The sequence below is a fragment of the Geotrypetes seraphini genome, chromosome 5, assembly GCF_902459505.1.
Source record: "Geotrypetes seraphini chromosome 5, aGeoSer1.1, whole genome shotgun sequence".
Taxonomy (NCBI): Eukaryota; Metazoa; Chordata; class Amphibia; order Gymnophiona; family Dermophiidae; genus Geotrypetes; species Geotrypetes seraphini.
Window position 1 is genome coordinate 203985515 of NC_047088.1, and position 21005 is coordinate 204006519.

The window sequence follows — 21005 nt, forward strand, 5'->3', positions numbered from 1 at the left end:
CAGCTACAGACCGAAGTCTGAATTCTCAAGCAGGCAGAACTTTAAAATTGCTCGAAGCACCAAATTGCCTGAAAAAGGGACAAAATACATTGAATTAAAAATAATAAAATGGGGAGAGCAGAAAAAAACACATCTGCAGTCATGTGTGTAAAAGGAAAGAACTGAGGGTGGAGCTAGATAACTCAGTGAAATACAACAGAGGCAGAGTAAAAAATCCGGAGTGGATTCCTTCTGCAACATGTGGTTAAAAGGAAATAACCCTGAAATTAGTGGTTATATAATAGATCAACCTCATATTCTGAAGACTTGTTTTAATCTCTCTATTCCAAGCAAATAAAGATAAATTTTTATTATGTTAAATGAAATACCATTCTTACAATTTCCCTTTAATTACAGCATGATGCTCATTAGCAAGGTGCCAGACTGATTTCCTCTGGAATCCACAAATAACGTACCTTGAGTCTAGTCAGAATCACTTGTGATGTGAATGGTGGCTGAAATTTTTCCCAATTTCCTCACCTCATCTTGAGGCTATGAACATTAATACAAAGCATCTGTAACCTCTGCCAATCTGAGCAATAAGTGAAAGGTCCAGGAATCAAATTCACATCTCCTGGACACAACATTGCCATGGGGCCAACAAACTGGACTCAAGAAATCTAAATTTAATTTTTGCACCTCTGACACAAAAGTCAATAATTAATAAACAGTCATGTTTTTCCCAGAACTACAACTACTTATGTCACACAAAAATCAAGCAAGAAATATGCACAACGCTTACATAAAGAACTGTGAACCATTTGTGTCTTTCCCTCTGTTGGCCATGGACAGCAGGTATTCCTTGTTGTGCTTCACAGAAAAGCTTTCATCTAGCAAAACAAAAGTTCTTTTTAATTATTTCAAAATCTAAACCATACTTAAAAACACTAGCTGTGAGACTTTTAGTTACAGTACTTTACAATAAAGAGAACAAAATTGAGCACAGGCATTCTAAGTTCAATCAGTAAATGAAGAGCAAGGGATCTCCTTGTTATCTATTGAAAGAGCTCTACCCTACTCTGGATGCAGTTTCTGAATCATCACTTGGGGACCCTTAACTTTAACTTATGCCACTGAGAAAGCGGTGTGTACCAAAGTTTGGCAAAGAGATGTTTGGGGAAGATACAGAAAAGAGAGTCAGAAACACTGAAAAAGATTAAAAGTCTTTGATATAAACTAAATTTCTGCTAGAAGAAATTATGCCAGTGTTGTCTGATATTTAAAGAGATATGAGGAGGGGGAGGGGCAGAGATGAGGAGAAATGTCGGCGCCCTGGGCACTCTGCCCCCCCCCTATACCACTGGGGAGGGGAGGAGAGAAAGGATAAGATGATCTCCATAAAGGGGATGAGAGAGAGAGATGAAGGAGATGGTGCCTATAGTGAGGAGGGAATGGAAAAGGGAAATGAAGGAATTAAAGGAGGAGATAGCGGAACTACTGCAGCAAATTTGCAACCTATCCCTGAAAACAGGAGTGATCCCGGAGGATTGGAAGATAGCCAATGTTACGCCCATCTTTAAAAAGTGATCAAGAGTTGACCCGGGAAACTACAGACCGGTGAGTCTGACCTCGGTTCTGGGGAAAATGGTGGAAGCACTGATAAAAGAAAACATCAATGAACATTTTGAAAGAAACAAACTTCTTTTTTTTTTTTTAGCTTTATTTTTATTCATTCTACAATAATTGCATTGTACATATTATATTTAATTAATACATGAAAATTGTGATTACAAATAATTAATCTTATCATATAAAATATAACCCTCCCCTTTTTTCATTTCTTATTTCCACATAATATACATTCCCCTCTCCACTCTAACATAACTATTACTAATGTGCTATGAAATCTGATCATTGGAATAACGAGTCAATGGTTCCCAAATTTTCTTAAAATTATGAAGATTTCCTTGTTGTAATGCTGGCATTGTAGAATAGAAGTTGGGACGTTAGACCACTTAATTTTTTTTTTGTCCCTTTGTAAATGCATTTTTGAAATTAATTTGGCCCCAAATTAATGAATTACTAGAAAATCATGTAGGACTCTCATATGATACTATATTATTTGGTACAGCAATGAGAACTCAGAGTCCGATTTCAGCAAATAATAACAAACTATTATTAATATTGACAGGGGTCGCCATGCAACAAATTACTCAAAATTGGAAGGATTATACCAAATTAAATTATACATTTTGGTGGAATTCAGTCTGTCATATATACAAAATGGAAAAAATAATAGCATTACAACAAGGAAATCTTCATAATTTTAAGAAAATTTGGGAACCATTGACTCGTTATTCCAATGATCAGATTTCATAGCATATTAGTAATAGTTATGTTAAAGTGGGGAGGGGAATGTATATTATGTGGAAATAAGAAATGAAAAAAGGGGAGGGTTATATTTTATATGTTTTATATTTTCAAGTACCTTTCTTATTTCTAATCTTAATGTATATTTTCTGTAAACCGCTTAGAACCTAACGGATGTAGCGGTATAGAAGAAATAAATTACATTACATTACATTATATGATAAGATGAATTATTTGTAATCACAATTTTCATGTATTAATTGAATATAATATGTACAATGCAATTATTGTAGAATGAACTTCTGATAATCAGCCATGGTTTCTGCAGGGGGAGATCGTGCCTAACTAACTTATTGCACTTCTTCGAAGGAATTAACAAATGGATGGACCAAGGAGACCCCATAGACATCATATACCTAGATTTCCAAAAAGCCTTTGACAAGGTGCCTCATGAACGTCTACTCCGGAAACTGAAGAACGATGGGTACACAGATGGATCAGAAACTGGTTGGCGGGTAGGAAACCGAGGGTAGGGGTGAAGGGCCACTACTCGGACTGGAGGAGGGTCACGAGTGGTGTCTGCAGGGCTCGGTGCTTGGGCCGCTGCTATTTAATATATTCATAAATGATCTAGAAACAGGGACGAAGTGTGAGATAATAAAATTTGCAGACAACACCAAACTATTTAGTGGAGCTCGGACAAAGGAAGACTGCGAAGAATTGCAAAGGGACTTGATAAAACTAGGGGAATAGGCAACGAGATGGCAGATGAAGTTCAACATTGAGAAATGTAAAGTACTGCATCTGGGAAGCAGAAACCTGAGGTACAACTATACGATGGAAGGGATGTTATTGAATGAGAGTACCCAAGAAAGGGACTTGGGGATAATGGTGGACATGACAATGAAGCCGACGGCACAGTGCGCAGCAGTTGCTAAAAGAGTGAATAGAATGCTAGGTATAATCAAGAAGGGTATTACTACCAGAACGAAAGAAGTTATCCTGCCATTGTATCGGGCAATGGTGCGTCCGCATTTGGAGTACTGCGTCCAATATTAGTCACCGTACCTTAAGAAGGATATGGTGTTACTCGAGAGGGTTCAGAGGAGAGCGACACATCTGATAAAAGGGATGGAAAACCTTTCATACGCTGAGAGATTGGAGAAACTGGGTCTCCTTTCCCTGGAGAAGAGGAGACTCAGAGGGGATATGATAGAGACCTACAAAATCATGAAGGGCATAGAGAGAGTAGAGAGGGACAGATTCTTCAAACTTTCAAAAAAATATAAGAACAAGAGGGTATTCGAAAAAGTTGAAAGGGGACAGATTCAAAACAAATGCCAGGAAGTTCTTTTTTACCCAACGTGTGGTGGACACCTGGAATGCGCTTCCTGAGGACGTAATAGGGCAGAGTACAGTACTGGGGTTTAAGAAAGGATTGGACAATTTCCTGCTGGAGAAGGGGATAGAAGGGTATAGATAGAGGATTACCGCACTGGTCCTGGACTTGTTGGGCCGCCGCGTGAGCGGGCTGCTGGGCGCAATGGACCACAGGTCTGACCCAGTGGAGGCATTGCTTATGTTCTTATGGTACCCATGCTGAGGAGAGGAAGGAAACGGAAGGAAGGAGTTGGTGCTCATACAGGGACGGGGAGAAGAAGGGAACAGAATATATTTTGCTAGATATGAGGAAGAAATAAGGGAAGTAAAGTTGAATGTGAATTAAGTGAAGAAGAGAGGAGGAAAGAAAAAAAAATGGTGAGTTGTTCCCTGTCTGTAGTTCTGCTTCTCTCTGTGTTCTGAACTCTGTTTCAGGGCATTCTCTCAACTCACCATGTCTTTTATTTCCTCCTCTCTTCTTCACATTATTCCAGTTACTAAACTGAAAATAAAATCATTTTTCTTGTCCAGAGGGACGCTAAAAAGGTGAAATTAGTTCTTACCTGATAATTTATTTTCTTTAGTCCCTCCAGACAGACACAGGGCTTACCCGTGACTTAGAACTCAGCGTGTGACCTTATGCGAAGATTGTTTGGCTGGTATGTGATGCTTATGGTTGAGGCTGTGGAGAAAACCTGTACAGTGCAAAATATAGACAGCAGATGAGTTTTGAGAACTTGTATCTGGCCTGAGAACTTACATCTGCTATATTTTGCACTGTACAGGTGGACATGTGAGGGGAACCATTTATATGATTAATCTTGCAATTAAAATTTTTAATCACAATTAATCATGTGATTAAAAATTTTAATCGATGTGCAGCCCTAATATATACATATATATTACTGTGTTTCCCCGAAAATAAGCCCTAGCATGATTTTTTGGAGTAGGTCTTAATATAAGCCCTACCCCAAAAATAAGTCCTAGTTGTGCTGGATTCGCCGGCAGCAGCGCTTCCTCCCACTGCGCAGCCGAAACCCCGCTCACCCTTCCATCCGAACCCCGCCAATCATGAGACCGACATACATATGAACATAAGCAATGCCTCCGCTGGGTCAGACCCGAGGTCCTTCTTCCAAAACGGCAGCATTGACAGCAATCTAAACAGGCTACTTCGTGGCCTTCTCCCGCCGGTGCATTCCTCTGCCACATCACTGATGATGTCATCAGAAATGTAGCACATGGAACGCTCCGGTGGGAGAAGGCCGCATAGCAGCTTGTTTAGATTGCTGACGTTTGGAAAAAAGTGTGTCGGTTTCGCGGTCAGCGGGATTGGAGGGAGCGATGGAAAGGTCAGCAGGGGTTCGGCTGCATAGCGGGGGGGAGGGATAGAAAGATGCTGCACGGGGGAATGGGAGGAAGGGAAGGATAGAAGTTGTGCAAGGGTTCTGCTGCATAAGGGATAGGAGGAATAGAAAGATGCTGTGCAAAGGTTCTGCTGCGAGGGAGGGAAGGATAGAAAGATGCTGCAGAGGGAAGGCACAAGGGGAAGGATGAGAGGGGAGTAAAGATGCTGCATATGTGGGGGAGAGAAAGGAAAGAGGAAGAATTGGGGTGGAGGAGAGGTGATCACTGTACATGAAAAATTAAGACCTACCCAAAAAATAAGACCTAGTGCATTTTTTGGGCCCAAAATTAATATAAGACAGTGCCTTATTTTTTGGGAAACACGGTATTAATGTGACCAACAACAATTTTCTCCACAGCCTCAAACGTGAGCATCACATACCAGCCAAACAATCTTTGCATAAGATCACACGCCAAGTTCTAAGACATGGATAGGCTCTGTGCCTGTCTGGAGGGACTAAGGAAAGGAAATCATCAGGTAAGAACTATAGCGTCCCTTCAGACAAGTACAGACAAATGAGAAGTACAAAAGCAGTGACTATTGAGGGTGGGACTCTGTGAGCCCCTTCTGAAGCACTTGTATCCCAAACGCTGCATCTTGCCTTGCTATCAAGGCGATAGTGACATGCAAAAGATATGCACTTCCTGCAGCAACAGCTGTACCAGAGCGTCTAGATTCTTGCTTCAGGGCTCGAATCTTTTGACTGAAGAATTGGACAGCTTTTGAGTATTTTGCCGCTACTATTAGGCCAAAGTGAGACCGACCCCAGTACTGCACAATGGCTTACAACACTGCCAAGGACAGCGCCCACTTGCCCTGATCCAAGGTCAGTCTGCTAAGGAAGTCTGCTTGAACATTGTTGACTCCTGCCACATGCGCTGCTGAAAGGGCCTGGAGATGACGCACCACTCAGAGAAAGCAGGTGGGCTTCCTGAGCCAGAAAAGCACTCCTGCATCCTCCCTGGCAAGTGACAAATGCCACCACTGTCACATTGCCATAGAAGACTCAGACCACTGGGTTTCAAGAGTTGTTTGCAAGTTCACTAGAGCCAAACGAATGGCTCGCAGTTCCAAGCGGTTGATTGACCATTTCCTTTGAGAGGGTGTCCAACGCCCCTGAATGGGACAACGGTTGCCATTGAATCTGTCATCACAACCACACAAGACAAAATCCACAGCAGCATGCCCCTGAAGAGGGACTGCAGAAGGAGCCACCAATTCATGCTAGCCTGGGCCTCAAGAGTCTAATGCTTATGCCTGCAGAGCCCAGTGTGAGAGCAACATGTGCTGCAGAGGATGCATATGTGCCCTTGCCCAAGGGACCACATTCTAGGGAGGCCGCCATAGACCCCAGAACCTAGAGATAGTCCCACCAAGACAGAGCTGCTTTGACCAGAAGGCAAGAATCTAAAAGTACAGCTTCTGTCTGCGGGCCTCTGGAAGATAAATTCTGCCAGCTGTTAAATCGAACAAGAGCCCTAGATATTCCAGAGACTGCATCAGGGTCAAAGCACTTGCCCTGTAAAGCACAATGCAACCTAGGCCTTCCAGGACCTGGACCACATGATCCACCATACACCGACCCTCGGCCAACGAGGGGATTCTGATCAGCCAATTGCCCAAGTACGGGTGTACCTGCAATCCCATCTTCCTCAAGTGAGCTGACATGACCACTATCACCTTAGTTGAGGTATGAGGCGCCATAGGCAGACCAAAAGGCAGAGAAGATAACTGGTAATGATTTCCCAGAATATGAAACCAGAGGAATTTCTGGTGCTCTTGATAAATGAGAATATTAAGTAAGCCTTGTGAGAGCCAGAGAGGCAAAGAACTCTTCTGGGGCCACTGCCATTTTGACAGACCGCACTGTCTCAAAGCGAAAGTGCGGAACTTTGAGCATTGCATTAACGTGCGTAAGATCTAGGAATGGTCTCCAATAACTGAGCCATTCTTAGGCACAATAAATTAGATGGAGCATCTGCTGAGCCTTTGACTTCGGATGGCACCGGGTGTATGGTCTGAATAACCAACAATCATTATAATGTGGTCTTCGTTTTGACTGCCTTGTTCGGGCACTCCGCGAGAGAGAGTCCACAAACCAATCTGTCAGAGCCAGCCTGAACATCCTGAACCCACCTATTTGGCAGATGGAGCCGAATGGGAGGCAGAAGGCTGGTTACGCCTGGAACCTAAGAACTTCTGTCTGTAGCTCTGGGAAAATTTCAGACTTGAAGCTTGAATAATGGCAGGATCGCCTGGAGCCACTAAAATTAGATCATCCCGAACCTCTAGATGTTCTGGGTCTGGTGTCAGGCAGAGTCTTAGAGCAACGATCCAACACAGAATTCATGAGATTGTACAAGCCTGTGCCAAATAACAATTGTCCCTTAAAAGGAAGTCTAGCAAGAGTAGCCTTAGAGGTTGAATCACCGGCCCACTTTCTATGCCAGAACATACAGCAAGCAGAAATCGAATACGACGACACCTTACCCAGGACCCGCATAAGGTCATACAGTGTGTCTGCAACATAATCTATTGCAGCCAGAAGCTGAGGAGGCGGCTCCACAGCCTCACTTTCCAGAGTAAGCAGCCTGGCCAAACAAGTGCATTTGACAAAGGACACCACAGAGGCAATTCTGACTCCCAAAGCCACTGCATGACCTGAACCACCACACCACCCTCACTGGAAGGGAGATGCGTTCAGTCATCTGCACAACCAAAGAGTCCGCTTTAGGCTGACCAAGAAGCTGCTGGAACTCCTGTTGCATAGAGTACAAACAGAACACAGCCCTCACCCCCTTGAGAATGCCTTCCGGAGAATCCCAGTGCTCTGACATCAGAATGCCAGGGAAAAACGAGCACCTACCCCGCAAAGGAGAGAGGAGGAGGTAGAAGGAGCCGGCTGAGTGATTACATTCAACTTCTCCAGAGTCTCTGAAATGAGATTAGGTAAAGAAACGCAGACTTAAACAAACGCAGAACTCTGGGATCATCCCTAGAAGGATCATCCAGAGAAGGATCCGAAGATCTGGCATATTGTCCCGAGTCCCCCGCCATGGGGACAGCTTTCCCAGAAAACAAGGGGTCTAAAAGTTTATCATCATCATAAGCATTGCTCAGATCAGGGTCAGCTAACTTAAGAACAGAGACAAACTAAGAAGGACATACCTAAAGAGGCAAAAACCGCTGAGCAACAAGTCCGAGGTAGAGCGGGAATGCACAGGGGAGGCACAGCTATTCTGAAACGTATGCCACAAATGTACCGTAAGTTCTGTGAAGGCCTCTACACCCTGTGATGACTTTGCCTTGCACTTCTTGGGCTGCGGCAGATCCGCAGCTTTGTGCAAGGAACTTTCAGCCGTGCTGAGTCCTGAAAATAACGAAGGCCATCCCAAAAGACTACACAAGCATTTTAACACCTTCTCAGTTAGGGGAGAGGCTAAGCTTTGTGCTGCTGCGCCACACAGCACTTGGTACAAGGACATTCCTGAGGTGCTAAATTTTCACAATCCTGACAAGTATCCACAATAGGAGAGCCCAAGGACTGTATTCCAACAAGTTTTGAGGAAAAATCTGCAGATTTGGGAGAGCAGGAATCTTTTGAAAAAAAGAAAGTTAAAAATTCAAGATGGCCACCACTAAGAACTTTGTGCCAAAATTGTGATTTTTTCCACACTTAGGAATTATCAAAAATGGCAATTTTAAGATTTTTCATGTGGGGGAACACAGGGGGACATGCAGAAACCCTCAAAAGTTCAAAATTCAGACTCCCCCGATCCACCAAACAGGCTGTGACCTGTGCTGGAAATATGCTGCATCCTGCCTCAGCTCTCTTACATTAGCTGGAATAGAAGAAATCTCTGCCTCATGCTGGAAATGCCTCTTTAGAAACATAGAAAGATGACGGCAGATAAGGGCTACAGCCCATCAAGTCTGCCCACACCATCGACCCTCCCTTTTAAGTCTAATGTCCCCTTTAAGTAGAATTGTAATAATGCCATTCTACTGACCCGCTCTTTCAAGTCTATACCCTAGTGATCTTATCCTTTGGCTGACCCTCGTAGGGATCCTACATAGGTATCCCATTTATTCTTGAAGTCTGGGATGCTGTGTGCCTCTATCACCTGCATTGGAAGCTTGTTCCAATGCTCAATCACTCTCTCCGTGAAGAAGTACTTCCTGGCGTCTCCACGAAACTTCCCTCCCCTGAGTTTGAGCGGATGACCTCTTGTGGTCGAGGGTCCCTTCAGGAGAAAGATATCATCTTCCACCTCAACCCGTCCCGTGATGTACTTAAATGTCTCAATCATGTCTCCCCTCTTCCTACGCTCCTCGAGAGAGTAGAGCTGCAACTTGCTCAGTCTTTCCTCGTACGGGAGACCCTTTAGCCCCGAGACCATCCTGGTGGCCATCCGCTGAACCGATTCAACTCTGAGCACATCTTTACAGTAATGTGGCCTCCAAAATTGCACACAGTATTCCAGATGAGGTCTCACCATGGCTCTGTACAATGGCATCATGACTTCAGGCTTCCTGCTGACGAAGCTTCTCCTGATACAACCTATCATCTGCCGTGCTTTAGATGAAGCCTTCTCCACTTGAGTGGCAGCTTTCATATCAGCACTGATGATTACTCCTAAGTCTCGTTCTGCCGTAGTTCTGGTTAAAGTTTCTCCATTCAGGGTGTAAGTTCTGCAAGGATTTCTGTTTCCGAGATGCATGACCTTACATTTCTTGGCGTTGAAGCCCAGCTGCCAGATCGAGGACCAGCTTTCTAAAGTACGCAGGTCTTGCTCCATAGCATCCTTTAGATTATAGTCGTTTACTATATTGCATAGTTTGGCATCATCAGCGAATAAGGTTACCTTGCCTTGAAGCCCTTGAGTCAGATCCCCAATGAATATGTTGAAGAGGAGAGGGCCCAGGACTGAACCCTGTGGCACTCCGCTAGTCACTTCCGACATTTTAGAGAGGGTACCATTAACCACCACCCTCTGAAGTCTGCCACTAAGCCAATCTTTGACCCATGTAGTTAAGAGTCTCTCCCAACCCCATCGATTTCATCTTGTTCAGCAGCCTGCGGTGTGGGACGCTGTCAAACGCTTTGCTGAAGTCCAGGTACACGACGTCCAAGGACTCGCCTGAGTCCAGTCTTTTTGTTACCCAGTCAAAGAAGCTGATAAGATTGGACTGGCATGACCTACCCTTGGTGAATCCATGTTGACTGGGATCCCGGAGATTTTCCTCGTTTAGGATCGTATCCAATCTATACTTAACCAGTGTCTCCATGAGTTTACACACTATTGAGGTGAGGCTTACCGGTCTATAGTTCGCAGCCTCAGCCTTGCAACCCTTTTTATGTAGAGGAACGACGTTGGCAGTTTTCCAGTCCAACGGTACTTTCCCCGTACTTAGTGAAAGATTGAAGAGCACTGCCAACGGTTCCGCCAGAACATCTCTCAATTCTCTGAGCACTCTTGGGTGTAGATTGTCCGGTCCCATGGCTTTGCTCACCTTGAGTCTTGCCAGTTCGCTGTAGACGTCCCCAGGTGTGAACTCAAAATTCTGAAACGGGTCATCCACGTCTTGTTTCTCTTTCAACTGTGGTCCATGTCCTGGTGCCTCGCAGGTGAAGACTGAGCAGAAATATTCATTTAGTAGTTCTGCTTTCTTGGAGTCCGCCACTGCGTAGTTTCCGTCCGGTTGTCTAAGGCGTACTATACCGTCTGTGTTCCTTTTCCTATCACTGATATACCTAAAGAAGGATTTGTCCCCCTTTTTAATGTTTTTTGCCAGAGTTTCTTCCACTCGAAGTTTGGCCTCCCTAACTGCTGTTTTGACTGCTGCAGATCTGGTCTTATATTCTACTTTAGTTTCTTTTTTTTGCGTACGTTTGTAGGAAAGAAATGCTTTTTTCTTTTCCTTAATGAGGTGCGAGATCTCTCCAGTGAACCATTGGGGTTTGTTGTTTCTTTGCCGTTTATCTACTGATTTTATGTAGCGATTAGTTGCTTTGTGTATGGATGATTTCAGGTACGACCACATAGTTTCCACATTGCCGGTCTCTGCTTGGTCCTGCAGCGTCTGATGAACGAAATCTCCCATGCGTGTGAAGTCGGTGCCCCGGAAATTGAGTACCTTTGTTTTTGTAATTGATTTAGGGGATCCTTTCCCAAGGTTGAACCATATCATGTTATGGTCGCTGGAGGCTAGTGTATCTCCTACTGAGACCTCTGAGACGCTTTCCCCGTTGGTGAGTACCAGGTCTAGGATCGTCTGGTCCCTAGTGGGCTCCGTTACCATCTGTCTGAGATGTATTCCTTTTATGGAGGTCAAAAGCTTCCTGCTGCTGCTGGTTGTTGCTGAAAATGTGTTCCAGTCTGCATCAGGCATGTTGAAGTCCCCTAGCAGTACAGTGTCGCCCCGTAGAGTTATGTTCTCTATGTCTTCAATTAATTCTGCGTCCATGTTTTCCGGTTGTCTTGGAGGTCTGTATACCACACCAAGATACAGGCATTTTTTGCCACCTCTTGCCAGGTTTACCCAGAGGGACTCCCCGGTGTACTTGACATCAGTGATCCTGGTGGTTTTGATGTCCTCTTTAATGTATAGTGCTACCCCTCCTCCTAACCTGCCCTCTCTGTCCTGACAAAGTAGATTGTACCCCGGTATGGCCATATCCCACCCATGTGCGTCTGTGAACCAAGTCTCGGATATTGCCACCACGTCCAGGTTGGCATCTCTTATTTCAGTTTCCAGTTCTAGATTTTATTACCTAAACTGTGTGCATTAACATACATGGCCCTCCACTCTTTGTGTTTGCTAAGTCCCTGTAAGGCTATTCCTGTCTGAGTCTGTGTGGCTCCTAGAGAACTGTTTGCAAAGTGGGTCCTTACCTTAGAAACAGAGTGTCGACTCGTCCCATCAGGATAGTTCCTTTCCCTCCCAGTATATGAGTAGGTCCCCTCCCCCAACTTTCCTAGTTTAAAGCCCTGCGAAGCAGGCGGGCTAGTCGGTGTCCGAAGATGTTCTTACCTCTGCTGGTCAAATGGAGTCCGTCTGGTCCACTGATCTTTGGGTTGCAAGTCAGACAAGTGCCTGACTATACCTGCACCCCTGTGGACCGACGGATGCACTAAGGATGGAGGCAAAAATGCAGCCTATGTCCTGCAAGACACCGCTGAGCCTCCACAGGACACCTGAGAGCCTGCTAAACAGAAGGTGAAGAAAAAGCAAGGATGGCCCCAAGCTCTAAAGAAACAATTGCAGGCTGGCCAACATGTATCACCAGGGATCGGCCTGTCAGCTGCAGACCGGAATCTGCTTCTTCTCTATGCAGGCAGAGCTGAAGAAACATTCTGAGCACAAAGACATCCCAAAAAGGTGATGAGAACACCGAATAAAATAAGAAATAGGGGAGAGCAGAACAGAAACACTCCTTTAGGCATGTGCGCAGAAGGGAAAACCTGCAGGTGGTGCTAGAGCTCCCAGTGAAGTAGAGGAGAGTCACAGGAAAAATATGGAGTGGATTCCTTCTGCATATGGCACATGTCTATAATGTCTCACTTATTGTATGGAAATATTTTAAGGTGTTCTTATTCTATTGATGTGATCATTCCTTTATGATGTGTGTAAGATACATTAGTTTTGCACATACCATGACAAGAATAAATCCCACTCCTAATGAACCTAAACCAGGGCATCTGGACTACTTTTTATGTCTTTTAGATTTATTAGTAAAACCCACAGTAGAACTTGCATCGTGCCCAAGAGAGAGCTTCCATCTGGAGGGTTGGGGGGAGGGAGCTCTAACTAGCATCATGCATGTTCTACTGTGAGTGTTAGCAGTATATTTAAGAGACAGATTATATTTCAGATGACCTGGTTTGAAGTGAAGTTCAAAACTAATCCATCTGGAGAAATTTCCCCAAGACAGATACAAGTATGGAACTACAAAAAGGATGGTATAATGATTTGACACCGATTGTCTCTCTCCTTTGTGGGGTATGTGATGCAGTGCTTTAAATTTTTATATAAAACACCTATTAATATACCAGATATTCCTTTTTTTTCTACACCAGCTATTTAGATATGCACACTACTATTTCTTGGATATGAGCTGGAAATATATTACAGTCAAACCTCGGTTTGCGAGTAATGCTGTTCGCGAGTGTTTTGCAAGACCAGTAAAACACTCAGCAAATTTTTGTCTCGCAAACTGAGCGCCGCCCCGATAAACGAGCACTTACAACTGCACCCAGCCTTCCATGCCGGGTGCCTTCCACACCATGTTGGAGAGCCTCTGAGCCCACGCAGCCGAGCGCGTCCCACCTGCACGTTGCATATGATCACGCACGTCAATCATCGATGTTGTTCGTGTTTATACACGGCGCGCATGTGGGACAGCGTTCAGCTGCGTGGGCTCAGGGGTTCTTCAGCGTGGTGCAGAGGGCTGGCTGGCGGACGGAGGGAGGAGACGTTTCCTTGAGGCGGCGCTGCCTGCAGCTGTACAAGGACCCCAATGGTTGAATGCAGGCTGGCCACCTACAAACTGCAGCACCCGGCACCCAACAGGTACACACTCCTGGGCCACCCCTTGCCACTTCCTCCCAGTTCCTTGGTACCTTTTGGGTTGTGGAACGAATTGTCAGCATTGCCATTATGGCCTATAGGGAAAGTTGCTTCGATATACGAGTACTTTGGATTACGAGCATACTTCTGGAACGAATTATGCTCATAAACCAAGATACCACTGTATTCATCTTTTTCAAATCTGAGATGACAGCGAGTTACATATTCAAGTATTTCTTTGCCCAAACTGGTTTGCAATCTATTGTAGCTAAGGCAATAAAATGTATATATTTTAAGTTCTTGTAAACCGTGCCGAGCTCCACATCCGAGGAGATGATGCAGTATATAAACTTAAGGTTTAGATTAGTAAAGTGAATTGTCCATAGAAGAAGTGAGATTTGAACCTTGGCTTGCTTGCTTGGTTCAGAATCTATTTCTCTAAAACACTAAACTACTCTAACCTCCTCTTCTATGAAACTGCGCTGCTCCCGACGCTCATAGGAACTCAATGAGCGTTGGCAACAGTGCGGGCCATTCAACGAGGCTCTGTGCTCTCTCTGCGCTAAAAAACTGCTAGCGTGGTTTCGTAGAAGAGGGGGTAAATATTTGGTTTGTGGTTTTCTTTACTTAAACATGTTTTCTCATTTACGATGGTACTGTTATGCAAATGTACAGAAGACTGCATAGCTATCCATTTACCTTCAAAGAATCCACCATAGATTGATTCACCTCCTCTACCATTTCCTAGAACAGAAACAAAATGGTGACTTTAAATTAATACTGCACAGTCAAATCCTGAACCTAGATATTATTAGTACCCGATATTGAATTTTACCTTCACTGAAATCCCCTCCTTGGATCATGAAATCCTTCACTACTCTGTGGAATAGACAACTTTTGTAATGCAATGGTTTCTGGGTACATTTTCCCACACCTTTTTCTCCTGCAGAAGAGAAAGTATGAGTCAAACTAGCTTATTCAAAATATACTACACTTTGGCTGATTAATTTTTTTTTCAAATTAATCTGCGCTATATACTGCTAAAAACAAATAATATTTACAGTATTAAAATAAAAAGGGTTGTCCCTTGTATTTTAGAGCTTAGAATGTAGTAAAAGCTGTTTCTTTCCTAACCCAGTACCAGGTTCTTAAAAAAATAATAAAAAGCTATGTATGTCCACTAAAACTTGGAGACAGCCTTTAGCCTTCTAAGAGGACAGCCAACTGGACACCCTAAAAAAAGCTTCATAGTGAGGGAAAGATATGAAAAAATTTACCCTCACCTGATCATTTCCTTTTCTTAAGTTCTGCTAGACCAGTCCAAGCTGACTTGTGTCCCTCTATCAGAAGATAGAGATTTGAAGATTGATGACATCAGTACAGCAGAAGGTGCATTCAGGATATTCCCAGTAAGCTAACGTCAAAGCTAAGAATCAACTGAAGGATCCTTTACACATGTAGAATCTATTATAAACAAGGACAATTCTGCAGACTAAAGAACATTGAAGAAAATGGTGAATAATAAACAGGAAAAGTAGCCAAAAGTTAAGGACTACCAGAACTCCGCCATCATCCTGGATGGATCCTGGACTAATCCAGCAGGAACAAATGAAAAGAAATTATCAGGTGAGGGTAAATTTCTCCTTCTCCTTCCTGCTAGATAAGTACAGACTAATGGGATGTACCAAAGCTTTATCTCAATGGGCAGGAGAAACACGGCCTGTGTTGGATCATTTATACTTTATACATTATTTGGTTTTAATCCTGTGGGTCACTTGTGACTGTGTATATCCTTCGTGGATTGTTAAGGTTTTTTTGACACTTTAAACTACAAATTGGTACATCCAATCTTGTGTTCTATAATCTTTTGTTGTTTTGTTGCTTGTTTTCCTTTGTGGAACCTTTTGGTGCTATTTGGAATTTTTGTTCAGGCAAAAGACAAAGCATCCTGCATTGTAGCTCTGCCATAAGTAACATCTCCTCCTGAACAATCTTACTTTTCATAAAAGAATTCAACAGAGATCAAGTGGCTGCTCTGCAGATAACCTAGAAACACGACAGCAGATAAAGGCCAATGGTCCATCCAGTCTGCCCAAAGAAATGTATATGGGTACTAGATCCTGGTATGTGTCACGAAAAACTTGAATTGAAATGCTTCCATAGTAACTATGGAAAATTTAACCTGTAAATTGTAAATTATGTATATTGGTATTATATCCCTAATTTGTGTCAAGTTAGAATAATATCTTGTATTGAAGAACTTGCACTGTAAGGATAACTATGACAAATTATAACCTATAAACTGTATATTAAGTATATTGGTATTAGACTCCTAGTATATAACAAATTAGGATAAAAACATGTATCATAAACTGTACTGTAATTATGGCAAATCATAACCTGTTAGCTGTCTTATTATGTTCAAACTGTAACCTGTTCTGAGCTCTTTGGGAACAACGGGATAGAAAATGAAATAAATAAATAAAATCCACACCATCCCTTATCTCCTCCTTTCCCTAAGAGATCCCATGTGCCTGTCCCACACTTTCTTGAATTCAGATACAGTCTTTGTCTCCACCACCTCTGCTGGGAGACTATTCCACGCATCTACCACACTTTCTGTAAAAAAATAACATAGTAACATAGTAGATGACGGCAGATAAAGACCCGAATGGTCCATCCAGTCGTCCCAATCTGATTCAATTTAAATTTTTTCTTCTTAGCTATTTCTGGGCAAGAATCCAAAGCTCTACCCAGTACTGTGCTTGGGTTCCTACTGCCGAAATCTCCGTTAAAACCTACTCCAGCCCATCTAGAAACATAGAAAAAAGCAGCAGAAAAGGGCTATAGCCCACCAAGTCTGCCCATTCCAAGTATCCCCTCCCCTGAATTTACTCCCTTAAAGATCCCAAGTGAGTATCCCATTTTCTCTTAAAATCCGTCACGCTGCTGGCCTTTATCACCTGGATTGGGAGTCTGTTCCAATGATCCACTACTCTTTCGGTGAAGAAGTACTTCCTGGAGTCGCCATGAAACTTCCCTCCCCTGATTTTCAGCGGATGCCCTCTGGTGGTCGAGGGTCCCATGAGCCAGAAGATAACATCTTCTGACTCGATGCGTCTTGTGATGTACTTATATGTTTCAATCATATCTCCCCGTTCTCTTCTTTCCTCAAGTGAGTACAGCCGCAATTTTTTAAATCTTTCTTCATATGTGAGATCCTTGAGCCCCAAGACCATCCTGGTGGCCGTTCGCTGAACCGACTCGATCCTCAGCACGTCCTTTCGGTAGTGTGGTCTCCAAAACTGAACACAGTACTCCAAGTGAGGCCTCACCATGGCTCTGTACAACGGCATCATAACTTCAGGTCTCCTGCTGACGAAACCTCTGCGGATACACCTCATCATTTGTCTTGCCCTGGAGGAAGCCTTCTCCACTTGATTGGCAACCTTCATGTCCTCACTAATGATCACCCCTAAGTCGCGTTCCGCCGTGGTCCTAACCAAGGTCTCACCATTTAGTACATAAGTTCTACGCGGGTTTCTCTTACCCAGGTGCAATATCTTGCATTTTTTAGCATTGAAGCCTAGCTGCAAAGTAGTTGACCATTGTTCCAGCAACAGTAGGTTGTGTGTCATATTATCAGGTAATAAGCTTTTGCCTACTATGTTGCAAAGTTTGGCGTCGTCGGCGAACAGTGATACCCTTCCTCTAAGTCCTTGCGTCATATCTCTTATGAATAAGTTAAATAGAATCGGGCCCAGGACCGAGCCCTGCGGCACTCCACTGATCACGTCCGATGCTTCGGATGGGGTACCATTCACCACCACCTTCTGAAGTCTACCGCTCAGCCAATCCCCAACCCATGTAGTTAGAGTGTCTCCTAATCCTATCGATTTCAGCTTGTTCAGTAATCTTCGATGAGGGACGCTATCAAATGCTTTACTGAAGTCCAAATATACCACGTCCAGTGACTCTCCGGCGTCCAGTTGTCTAGTAACCCAGTCAAAAAAGCTAATCAGATTAGATTGGCAGGATCTACCCTGGGTGAATCCGTGTTGGTGTGGATCATGCAGTTTTTCTTCGTCTAGGATTGTGTCAAGATTCTGTTTGATCAGTGTTTCCATGAGTTTACACACTATAGACGTGAGACTCACTGGTCTGTAGTTTGCTGTCTCTGTCCTGCAGCCCTTTTTGTGGAGTGGGATTACGTTGGCGGTTTTCCAGTCCAAGGGGACCCTTCCTGTGCTTAGGGAAAGATTGAAAAGAACAGATAATGGTTCTGCCAGGACTTCCCTTAACTCCCTGTGCATTCTGGGGTGTAGGTTATCCGGTCCCATGGCTTTGTTTACTTTGAGTTTTGATAGTTCGTCATAGACGCTACTGGGCGTAAATTCAAAATCTTGAAACGGGTCTTTCTGGTTATCTCCCGTCTGCAGCTGTGGACCAGCTCCCGGCGCTTCGCGGGTGAACACTGAACAGAAGTATTTGTTTAGTAGTTCTGCCTTCTCAGAATCTGATTCCGCAAAGTTACCGTCCGATTGCTTCAGGCGTACTATCCCATTTTTGTTTCTTTTCCTGTCACTAATATAGCTGAAGAAAGATTTATTCCCTTTCTTAATTTTCCATGCTAGCTCTTCCTCCATTCAGAGTTTGGCTTCTCTGACTGCTGTTTTGACAGCTTTAGATCTGTCTAGATAGTCCTCTTTCGCCCCCTCTCTGCCTAAATGTTTGTAGGTGATAAATGCGTCTTTTTTCTGTTTAACTAGGTCTGAAATTTCTTTACTACACCCTCCCGGCCATTGAAGCCCTCCCCAGCCCATCCTCCACCAAATGGCCATATACAGACACAGACCAAATGGCCACCCCAGCCTATCCTCCACCAAATGGCCATATACAGACACAGACCGTGCAAGTCTGCCCAGTACTGGCCTTAGTTCAATTTTTAATATTATTTTCTGATTCTAGATCCTCTGTGTTCATCCCACGCTTCAAAAATTCATCCCACGCCGTCAAAAATTACAAAGACTAGGGGACACTCGATGAAGTTACAGGGAGGAAATTTTTTTTCACTCAGAGAATAATTAAGCTCTGGAATGCTTTGCCAGAGGATGTGGAAAGAGCGGATAGCATAGCTGGATTTAAGAAAGGTTTGGACAAGTTCCTGGAGGAAAAGTCATAGTCTGTTATTGAGAAAGACATGGGGGAAGCCACTGCTTGCCCTGTAACAGTAGCATAGAATATTGCTACTCCTTGGGTTTTAGCCAGGTACTAGTGACCGGGCTACTGGGCTTGATGGACCATTGGTCTGACCCAGTAAGGCTATTCTTATGTTGTTATGATGTGGGAAGAGAAACACAAGATCACTAGAACAGTGGTTTCCAACCCTGTCCTGGAGGACCACCAGGCTAGTCGGGTTTTTGGGATAGCCCTAATGAATATGCATGAGAGAGATTTGCATATAATGGAGGTGACAGGTATGCAAATCTGCCCCATACATATCGATTAGGGCTATCCCTAAAACCTGACTGGCCTAGTGGTCCTCCAGGACAGGGTTGGGAACCACTGCACTAGAAGGCGTTCCTTGCTCTCCACCCCCGAGTATAACAAATAATGGAGATTTTTTATTTGGATTTCCTAAGTGTTTGGTAAAAGTTCAGAATTCAAGGTACAGTATATTTTCTTTGACCGTAAACTCAAAATGTTTCTAGATAATAAATTTTGTGTTCAGAAGAGGGTAATATTTGGGTGTTTTGAATAATGTCACTAGATCAATCATAATAAAACCCTAAACGTGCATGCGCACTTTTACCGCCGTGATCCCTGCCTCCGTGATCTGTAGCTCCATGGCAGAGACATAGTAGTAGTGGCGCATGCACGCGTGGCAGTTTTCAGCACGTGTGATGCTTTCCTGCACTTCCTACAGCTGGAGCATGCGTCGGTTGCCCTTTGCCCTCTAAAAAAATAGGTATGTGGGAGAAGGGGCACAAAAAACAGGCAGGCAGGGAGACAGATAGACAGAAATAAAGACACACACACACACACAGAAAGACAGGTAGGTGAGAGAAGGGGCACGAGAAACAGACAGGCAGGGAGATAGACAGACAAACAGAAATAAAGATAGACACACAGAAAGACAGGTAGGTGGGAGAAGGGGCATGAGAAACAGATAGACAGCAGCCAAGGAGAGACACAGCAGACAGATAGCGGCCAGGGAGAGAGACAGAAATAAAGAAAGACAGACAGCAGCCAAGGAGAGAGACAGAAATAAAGAAAGACACACATCTATTCTAGCACCCGTTAATATAACGGGCTTAAAATACTAGTAGGTTATATATTTGGTAACTGTAATTTTCCTTTAAAATATTCTCTGCAATTTCTGAAGGTTCTTCCCACAATGATTGAGGGCTAAGAATAGGTTAAGGGCTCCTTTACTAAAGCAGTGGTAGAGGCTTTTACTGTGGGCCAGCGAGGTAAATGCCCCGACGCTCATAGGAATGAATGAGAGCCATAACATTTACTTCACCAGCCTGCAATAAAAGGCTATACCATTGCTTGATAAAAGGAGCTGTAAGTTCTTTAATTTATAATTTTTGGATTGTCTGTTTTCCTTGATTTAATACTGGGAGCTTTTCCTGATTTTTTGGATAAGTATTAGATTGTTTGAAATTTTCAATTTAAAAAAACACAGAAAAAAGTTTCTAGACCAATATTTATGTTGTTACATGCCTCACACTTCTAAGATTTTCTACAAAGGGAAAAAATAGATTCTACTTCAAGAGCAGGATATATAATATACTAAACACAAATGGGGTCCTTTTTACAAAGCTGCAGTAGTGATTCTCCTGTAGCAAATATATTAAGTCCATAGGAACTGAAACCTATAAATGTTCACTTTTGGGGTTTTGTTTTGTATTATCCTAGTCCTGTTCATTACTGTGTAATTCTTCTCTAATCAGCTTCTTGGGTTGGATGTATTGCTCTTTGGCATTTGTTATGTGGTTCGCTCACAATAAAGATGATTTTTAAAACACCCAATAATAAATATCTATTAAAACTATACCTCAGGTCTCTCCTATTATTTATTTACTAGTATTTTAGCCCGTTACATTAACGGATGCTAGAATATATGTCTGTCTGTCTTTCTTTCTGTCTCTCTCTCTCTGTCCCGCTGTATTTCTTTCTGTCTGTCTCTCTCCCTGGCCCCCTTTGTCTGTCTGTCTTCCTGTGTCTTTCTTCTTTTATTTCTGTCTCCCTTCCTCCCGCTGGTGCTAGAATATATGTCTGTCTTTCTTTC

General features: G+C 43.5%; 1 protein-coding gene across 1 annotated transcript in view; it reads right to left on the reverse strand.

Moving 5' to 3' along the window:
• The window catches only part of PPIG (peptidylprolyl isomerase G), a 259537-nt gene that overhangs the window by 175035 nt on the left and 63497 nt on the right, over positions 1-21005 (reverse strand). The window contains 3 exon segments of the mRNA XM_033944704.1: positions 782-869; positions 14408-14452; positions 14544-14651. Coding sequence (XP_033800595.1) covers positions 782-869; positions 14408-14452; positions 14544-14651 — 241 coding nt within the window.